We start from the raw sequence: 9484 nt of genomic DNA on the forward strand, positions 1-9484 counted from the left end.
ATATACTTATTATATATTTATAATTATTAAAAAACCACATCGTTTCCAGGGAGGGGGGTCTGATGCTCACCTCACCTGCAAGCCATGCTGCTTACGTTTAGGGATATGATTTCCTGAAACGTAGCTTGTCCCAGAATTTCTGGAGCCCAGTTTAAGATCATAGTTATAGTACAAACAGTGTGTTTACTTGGTGTTTTTCACAAGGCTTTCCTGAAGTAGTGATAAGTTATTTGGATAGTTAGCTGGATAGATTCAGCTATGAACCAAAACACAAAGCTGTGTATTTATGGTACCAGACTAACCCAACTACTATTGGACCTGTAAGACGTAACCATTGGCTTTCTCTCGTGATGAGCTTCCCCTAAGTACAATGCAGGTCTGAAGTGAGGCACCAAAAATTCCTGGCATCCATTTTATTCCACTTTTTAATATTGAATGAAAGTGGGAGGTTATATAGTTTTCTGTTGAAGTAGAAACCATCAATACAATCATCTTCAACTGTTTTTATCATTTCTGAGAACAGTAAGTTATTTGTTCTTTAACTAAAAGCACATTAAGCCATGTCCTTTCTAGATAATTAGGTTCAACTTGACCAGAAAAAAATCTAATTCTTTTCTTCAAACAGGAAATTAATTTCACAAATTATTCTAAACTTCAGAGCATGTTCAAAAAAAGGTCTTAATTAAAAGCCAATTTTTAGAAGCTAAGTTTTAGAAACTACATTTCACAGTTCTGCTAGCAGGTGTCAACTACACCTAAATTTTATTCTGCTCTCAGGCAACTTTGTAAAAAAAATGCTTTAAAAATAAAAACAACTGATTTTAATATTAAGGATGCCATCTAAACATTTACTAAAAAAAATTTTTTTTTGAAAAATCATTTTCATTTTGAAATGAAAATACTAGGGGTGGAATGTCCAGATCTTACACAGGGTCCAAGGCCCGCAAGTACAGACCTAGAATTTCCACGCTCTCAGTGGCTGCCTTTTAATGACCACTTGATTGTGATAAAGACCAGCCGAGGAGACTATCCTCTCAGTAATCAGCCATATTCTATAATTGAATTATGATCCTTTACACACCGAGTTCCCGGTCTGAAGCCAACTGCTCAGCTGAGCATTGAATTTGTGAGTCACGTTGCCAAAACCATGCAGGCGTCAGTAGCATCGCTTAAATAGTAGCCAGCGAAGGGTGTCATCACACTGCAGCCTGAATCTGTCGCTCCGAGGACCTCTTAAAGCAGGTAATTAATCATACTACTCAAAGCATGAGGGATACTCTGGGCTGAGGTGTTTAATGGTATCTACCATGTCCACTTATTAAGAGAAGAGAGAACTGTTTGAATCCTGAAAATATACAAAAAAAAAAAAAAAATATGAAAAGACGTGATACAGACTGAGTTTAAGTAGACCGCAGTAGCTGGCAGATGATTCACAGATAGATGGAACTTGCCACCAATGGTGGGGCCTAGTCTTCATAAAAATATGTTGAAGCTGTTCTCGAAAAACCAAGCTCCACAGCACAACGATTTAGTTTAGAAGGCAGAGGTTAAGTTAATTCTGAATAAGTGTGATTTTACAAACATGAAGGTTTACTTCAGGACCAACATGGCAGAGCAGATGTTGTTTTACTGAATGTCCTCAATGTGCTTTTTCTTATCAGCTGGGCGTAGTCAGAGCTGTACGGTGTGAGAAAAGCGGGAGCTGGCAGGTAATAAACCAAGCCAGAGAGTGTCTGGTCTAGAGGCATTTAAAGCTTTAAAAAAGGTTTTCCAAGCTTAAAAATCAAAAGTGTGAGTCTGGAGGCAGGATTTAGCTGACTGCTGTCAGCATGTCCACTTAACCATCTGTTCCCTGTGGGAACTGGATGAGGAACAAACGAGCTGCAGCCTCCTCCTCCTCCAGCTCCGGATCCTCCCGTCAGAATGAAGAGTTTCCTCCTGGTGGCCCTGCTGGGCGCTGCTGCCGCTCTGCCAATCCCCGTGAGTACTGAGCTGTTCTCTCAACCACCGCTTTGCATTTCTGGGCTAGAAAGCATCCGTCGTAGTTTACAGTTCACAGAAGAGGAAAGCGGAGTCCAGGCGCGCAACGGGATCTGTCATCTCCCCAGCCTAAGACTCTGTGTGTCACAGAGCTCAGCTTCTGCAGTTGCTAGGTGGATGGGTGACCTTGGACAGGAACTAACTAACGCATGCTTCCCTGTCAAATGAGTTAGAATGACTCCAGAGTGTACAAAGGATTAAAAGCGACTCTCAGACACTTAAAGTCCTACTGGCAACAGAAAGCTCTGTTTTCTGTTTGGCGCGTGCTCTTTTCAGCTGTCAGCATCTCTGCAAAGAGCACGCGTTTCAGCCACGGTGTGCTAAAGCATTGTGTCCATTTAACACGAGCGCTGGCTCTGGAGTTGAGCTGTGAAGTAATGCTGCATCTCCTGATACCATCTCAGAACTCATGAGACACAGTGGCACCAGCAGCAGCTGAATGAATCGTTTGCTGTGCGCTGACCACAGCCATGCTTTCCGCCTCTGTAGTAAGTGAGGTCTGTAGGGGCGACCTGCATTCACTGTGGACGACGCCCAGCACCAGGTCAGCATGAAACCCTCTCCCACGCACGCTGTGCAGCAAGGGGTCTTTCAAAGGAGTAAGAGGCCAGAGATTGTGGGGAGATTGCAAAGTGTGAGTTGACACCCTTACTCCCTTTTCTTTAAACTTCCGCACACGGAAAACAAATCTAGAGCAGTGTCGGTGCCAAATATACCAATATAAGGCATGCAGTGTTTAGTCTTAAGAAAGTAAATGGGAACATTTTTAATATTACTTTAGAGCCAAAAATTTTAATATCACTTTAAAGCATTCTTGAATCATTAAACAAAATTAACTCAGCCTTTCCCTGATAAATACATAATTTACTTCAGAGGCCGAGATGCATGGATGGCAGGTGTGATGCTCACAGGAGGCTTTTTAGCTGTTCGTGTGTGTGTGTGTGTGTGTGTGTGTGTGTGTGTGTGTATGTGTGTTCATTTTGTTGTTGTTGTTGTTGTTGTTGTTTTGTTAAGACAGAATTGGATTCTATCACTGATGGTTGGGAGCCACCATGTGGTTGCTGGAACTGAACTCAGGACCTACAGAAGAACAGCCAGTGCTCTTAACCGCTGAGCCATCTCTCCAGCCCTAGCTGTTCTTATATCAAATAAAACGTCTAGATGGGTAAGGTGGTGCTGCCAGCTGCTTCACCTTGTTGCTCTTCTTGTTTTCCAGCTTGGACAATCTGGAGGAAGTTCCAGCGAACAGGTACGCTGTACTTTCAAATGGCACATTTCCCCTTAAAAGCTTAAAAGCTGTCAAGTTGGCAATCGGAATTCAGACTGTGTTTCTTTTTACAGAGATTCTTCTACCCACCACAAATCCTGCCATTCTTTCCTCAGTTTCCCTTCCCGCAGGCTCCTCTGGTAAGCAGAGTACGGGAAGTCTCAAGTCTATCAGTTGGGTGATGGTTACCAAACTTCCCAAATTTTGACCCAGAAATAGGACATATTAAAAAGAAAGCTGTCAGGCAGGTATGGTGGCCATGCCTTTAATCCCAGCACTCGAGGCAGGCAGATCTCTGTGAGTCCAAGGCCGGCCTGGTCCACAAAGCCAGTCCAGGACAGCCAGGGCCACACAGAAAAACCCTGTCTTGGGATGGATAAATAAAGGAATAAATATCAATTAATTTTAAAAGTCAGGGTCCTTTTGATGCACCGAGATGCAAAGGCAATGGGTAAAACACTTCCCAAAGAAGACAGGTCCGTGGCAACAGAGAGAATTCCAGTGTTCATGGAACCTCTTCCGAGCAGCACAGGGCAGCCTGCACGTAAAGGCAAGCAGAGAGTGGCATCCGTGGTAGAAATTCATGGGTTGGGTTTGCAAGAAGAGATACAAGGCACTTTAACTAATTATGCAAAAAAATTACAACTCCTAAAGGAAAACAGCACAGCACACTCAGAGCTTCCTAAGGACAGTGGTCTTGTTTATCACCGTCCCCAGGCCTAGAGGCATAAAAGCTAAAGGATGACTGAGTAATGCACAGAAGACATCGAAGGGAAACAGGCATGGCTTCTTTCACCACAACTCGTCTTTGTTTTTCCCTTTTTGTAGATCCCGATTCCTTTTCCCTTCCCTTTTGATCCAAACCAGGTAAATATACGCAAATTTTCCTTTAAGAGGGTACTTCAATAGCAGAGACTTAAAGCTGGCTTGATTTAAAGAATGTACTGTACAGTCCCCACATATCTCTGAGAGCTGATGTGTGCAGGCCCAGGTGTAAGCTCATGGAGGGCACTGTCCCCAGCAGGAGCAGTGAGAGAGCTTGCCAGCCTGGGGAAGCAGAGGTAGCTGGCTCCGTAAGCTTTGGAGGGCAGACTCCCACCTTCCAGCATCAGGGCAGGGAGGGGGGTCTGACGCTCACCCCACCTGCCAGCCGTGCTGCTTACGTTTAGGGATATGATTTCCTGAAATGTAGCTTGTCCCAGAATTTCTGGAGCCCGGTTTAAGGTCATAGTTATAGTACAAACAGTGTGTTTACTTGGTGTTTTTCACAAGGCTTTCCTGAAGTAGTGGTAAGTTATTTGGATAGTTAGCTGGATAGATTCAGCTATGAACCAAAACACAAAGCTGTGTATTTATGGTACCAGACTAACCCAACACTATTGGACCTGTAAGACGTAACCATTGGCTTTCCCTCCTGACGAGCTTCCCCTAAGTACAATGCAGTGAGCACCTATGCGTGATCTTCTCAAGATGTCCCTACTGAGCTGAGAGCCCACACAGCAAACTGTGGGTGTACATTTCCAGAGATCGTTTTTAAAAAGGGTATGGGAGGGCTTGTAAACTATCAGTGATAAGGATTTGATGATGGAATTTTAGAACATCTGAGGGGCTTCAAAGTGTTTCCACTTACCAGGCTAACTCAAAGGTGAAATGCTAAATTGTAACTCTTGGATTATTCTGTTTCTTTCACTCAAGGTTCTGACACCGAATCAACTTTTAGCGGTAAATATATTTCGCTCTGTCAATTTATAGCGTCTCTAAGAATACAACACCTAGTAGCATGAAAAATGTGCCAGTTCATTAAGAAAACTACTGTACTTATTCAGTTTATTTGGGGGAAACCACTGCACTCAGTTTATTCTGAGAACCGCTACACTCATTTAGTTCATCTCGACACAGCGTAAGGACACCTGCTAAACCCATAAACCCAAAGTCCAAAACCAACCCAGCATTTGAGAAAACTTTCCATTCACTCAGTTCACCCAACTGTAAGGTGACAAGACAATGTCTTCCACTACGGATGCAACTGAGCGAGGAGTCAGAACGGCAGCTTTAGCGAGATAAGATTCCAACGCTGGTGACTCGTCACAAGCACGTAGTATGTGAAGCATTACCCAAATCTACACCCAGAAGCAGGCTTGCTTTTTCGACAGGGACTGGGTAGTCCTTGGTGGCCTAGAACTCACTATGTAGATCAGGCTGGCCTTAAATTCTTAGAGATCTGCCTGCCTCCGAGCACATCTGACCCAAAAGATGTTTTTTAAATTAATTGCACATAATTCAACTGTTTAATGAACTGTTTATTGGTTAGTAAGCTCCTTAAAATACCACTTTATGAAAATATTGGAGGAATACTTTGAATTATAAAACTAAAAAGTTCCATTTCTACCTAAAACACACAAACGTTTCTGAAATAGGAACATACTATTTCAGAATAAATAAAATGCATTTTATTCTTTTAAATGCTATTAATAAAAAAAGCATTTTCATAGTTAATAGTGTCTTAGAAACATGGCATGAAGTATTCTTTTAAAGATCAGAAAGCTGAGCCGTAGTAGTTTATGTGTGAGGGATAGAATTTCCCAGGATTAAAATACAGAATGGTTCAGACCACCTTGAAGAATTTTTAAACGTACCAGGAAGCCTAAAGTCAATTTCAACGCGTGCCCTCCCCACAGCGCACCCTGTTTAAGCATTAGGGTTCATGTCCAGAGGTGAGACCCTCTCACTAGCTGTGCCCTCGGGCCTCCAGCACTGATGGATTAAGGTGGTTACAGAGTCGGCAAGCATCTCCACTGACCCAGGGAGCGTCGGCAGCCAGTGGTGGGAAACTGGGGCCTGATCTCACCTGTAGATTTGAACCAGCTTCGTGACTTTGCTGAATCCTCCAGCGTGGAAAAAAACGACCTGCCAGACTTGTGAGGACATTCTCTCTTCAGAGACTCCAACCTGTTCAAGCTGCCGGAGGCCTTGAAGAGTGCGGACAATACTGACAGGGCTGCCCCATCTGCTGGGGGGCGGGCAGCTCATTTCTACCCCTTCCCCTCCTCCCTCCCTCTCCCAGCCTCTCTCTCCCCTTTTCTCCCGTCACAGCACTCAGTACACAGCCTGCTGTTACCCAGAAGCACACTGAGGCTGGCCAGTGCTCGGCTTCACTGTTTCTACCTGTTCTGGGACAGGCAGCTTTGCGCACAGAGGGATTCCCCACTTAGGCCAAACCAATTTCTTGAAGGAGCTGCTGAGCTCTTAAGGAAGCTACAAAGCACGCATTTCCAGTGAAACAGCTGTGTAAGCAGATCTGCAAGACAAAGTTGGCATTCATAGTTGTGCTGCAACAGATCACTCAACAAGGCATTCGCATCCATGATCAAAATGCCACCTGCTTGGATTGGGCCAGAGCTTCTCCAACCTCCCAACTGCCAAATGCTGTCAATACAGTTAGAAGGTAGAGAAAGGTACTTCTGTAAATTAAAGAAATCTGAACTCTCTTCATTTTAAAGTCTTACACAAGTGAAGTTCTAAAAACACATTCACATACAAAACGTTTTAGCTGACATATGTACTAACATAAATATGAATTACAAGATGCAGCCACTGACAGTATAATTTTCTTCTTTTACAGTTAATCACTTCCATTCTGAACCAACTGCAGGTAAACCAAGTTCTCATGAATTACAAACTCACTGAGTGAACTGTGGCTAGGATTTAACATTTTCTTTTTCTTTCCTATTCTTAGGGCTTCCTTGGGGTAAGATTTTATTTCTGGTTACATTGATAAAAGTGACATCCAACAGAAGGTAAGAATAGCAATTCTAAACTACAAAACATAGGACAGAATCAACCCAACACATTCACCAATTACAGTCCCCAGCTTGTGAATTCAGTCCCACACCTTTAGAACTAAGTTTCTGCATCTCTGACAGTAAGTATCCTTTCACTGGGGGTTCATGGAACTTAAGATGAGAGAAATCATTCTCCATCAGATACCACATAGCACGTGAGGACTGTGCCCCTCCATCAGGCACCACATACTATGTGAGGACAGTCCCCCATCAGACACCTTCTACGTCACTGGCAGATCATTAAGGATGCGGTTTTCCAGCATGTACAGATAACCAAGGCACACAATTTCTATGCCAATGCCCCACCAGTATTAGCAAGTCAACAACAAAGTAATCATGTGGGAGAGGCTGGTGGCGGTGGAAGGGAAATTCTGAAAATGTCAGACTCTGACTGTAACTCTGCCGTCTATCCCAACAGAAGTAATTCTCACTGTGCTGTCAGAGGACTCGAGGTAAGACCCCCAGAACCCTTTCGTGAACTAATATGTAGTTTTAAATTTTTATCATAAGAGTTTTATCACCAAAAAGTATCTGTAAATACATTTATGCCGGGATAAAAGCAACTCAGAAGACCAATTTGACTACTCAAGATGTTCTCAAAGGATGTACTCTAAGAGCATTTAAGAGAGCAGGGGCGTGGCTCAGTGGGTAGTGTTTGCCCAGCATGTGCGAGGTCCTGGGTTCCACCCAAAGCACCACAATATAATAAAATGCAAGTTTATTTAGTACAACTCCAGAAATATCTTAAAATATGTATCACACAGAAGTTCTATATATTTAAAACATCACTTTAAACCACAGTAGCCTTGCAAAATAGCTAGAATTTTTACAATCCCTCTTTTGTTTTTGTTGCTGTTTTTTTTAAGACAGGATTTTCCTGTGTAGTCTTGGCTGTCCTGGACTTGCTTTGTAGACCAGGCTGGCCTCGAACTCACAGAGATCCACCTGCCTCTGCCTCTATCTTCCTGAATGCTGGGATTACAGGCATGTGCAACTGTGCCTGGCTTCAAGTTCCCTCTATCTACCATACTTTTAGTTTTTATGATATAATGACATTAAGTAACTAAAGTGAGGAATAATATATCTGAAAGGTTTTCAAAAGCTCAAGAGTGCCTGTGTCAGATGAATATGGACTGTTGCCATCATCCTCAGATTAAGAAATTATGAAATTAACTATCTTTGGCCCAATATTATGCATAATTTCAATAGCACTATCCAGTCAGATAGAGCCTTTAGATTCTGTGCACTATCGTGGCTCATGTAAGCCCAGCTCATGTGACAGAATTGACGTCACGACATATAGCCCGTGTAACAGCCTCCTTGAGGAATAGCTCATGCTAAAGACAGAGTCGAAGGCAGAGTACACTCTGGGACCAAATCCTAGCCCTGCCCCTGGGGGAGAAGATCTGAGCAATCCCTCCACATGCCTTCTCCTGTGAAATCCCTGAGGATGGAGTGACACTCAGTAAGAGTGACCCGGTGTTCCTACTGGTTCTACCAGTGCCTGTCAGAGAAGAAAACATTCCCCACGCCAAACATGAAAGAGTATAAGGGGGTGGGGGTACATGAGCGCACACACACACACACACACACACACAGGTGATGGGGACGGGGACAGACGGAGATGGAACACACACACACACACACACACACGACAGGGACAGGGACAGACGACCTCCAGTGACTAGGGGCGGAATCTAAGGGTCTGCATCTTGTCCACTGCTGCAGGTGGCGCTGTGTGTGTGTGTGGGGGGGGGGGTTCTGTCCAGGTCACCTGCTCCGTGCTCTCTGCAGGTTCGAATGGCATCTCTCTGTCGTGTACACCCTGGAGAAGGTTCTGTGAACTATCAGACATCACAGGAAAACCTGTTCTCTATGACCGTCTGCACTAAATAAAGCTCTCACTAAAACAGAAAGGCTTCCTGCTGACTAATCCCCGTGTCTATTCTTTGTCATACAGTACATACAATCCAGTGAAATCTCTACAAGTTTCTAATTTACCTGGGCATATTTTTAAAATTTAGGTATCCTAAAAATGAGAATATGGATTTCTATTCATTGATTTTTATCTTTTACTACAAGAGTAACTGAGACACAGTGAGACTCTGCCTCAAAATAAGTAAATGGATAAATGAATGGATGGATGAATAAATGAATGAATGAATAATGGGATAACCGAAATTCCATTGTAAAATTGGTAACTTGGCCTGGAGAGATGGCTGAGCAGTTCAGAGCACTGGCTGCTCTTCCAGGACAGGGGTTTGATTCCCAGGATCTACAGGGCAGCTCACAACTGAAAATCTGGTTCCGGGAGATGTGATGCCCTCTTCTGGCC

The 9484-nt window shown here is 43.5% G+C and overlaps 1 protein-coding gene across 1 annotated transcript; it reads left to right on the plus strand.

Moving 5' to 3' along the window:
• Positions 1–1199: 1199 nt before the first annotated feature.
• On the plus strand, positions 1200–9144 carry LOC129667102 (uncharacterized). Its single transcript, XM_055594547.1, has 10 exons — positions 1200–1242; positions 1904–1980; positions 3257–3289; positions 3382–3447; positions 4136–4174; positions 5003–5029; positions 6930–6959; positions 7044–7055; positions 7568–7601; positions 8944–9144. Exons 2-9 carry the CDS (start codon positions 1924–1926, stop codon positions 7571–7573), a joined length of 270 nt encoding a protein of 89 aa, XP_055450522.1. The 5' UTR covers positions 1200–1242; positions 1904–1923; the 3' UTR covers positions 7574–7601; positions 8944–9144.
• The last annotated feature ends 340 nt before the right edge of the window (positions 9145–9484 follow it).

Source organism: Psammomys obesus, unplaced genomic scaffold (genome assembly GCF_907164565.1).
Source record: "Psammomys obesus unplaced genomic scaffold, mPsaObe1.curated_primary_1811, whole genome shotgun sequence".
NCBI classification, from domain to species: Eukaryota; Metazoa; Chordata; class Mammalia; order Rodentia; family Muridae; genus Psammomys; species Psammomys obesus.

Coding starts and splice junctions, on each gene's coding strand:
- LOC129667102 (XM_055594547.1), top strand. CDS start 1,924: ATGAAGAGTTTCCTCCTGGTGGCCCTGCTGGGCGCTGCTGCCGCTCTG. Junction 1,981..3,256: donor CTGCCGCTCTGCCAATCCCC/GTGAGTACTGAG, acceptor CTTGTTTTCCAG/CTTGGACAATCTGGAGGAAG. Junction 3,290..3,381: donor GAGGAAGTTCCAGCGAACAG/GTACGCTGTACT, acceptor TTCTTTTTACAG/AGATTCTTCTACCCACCACA.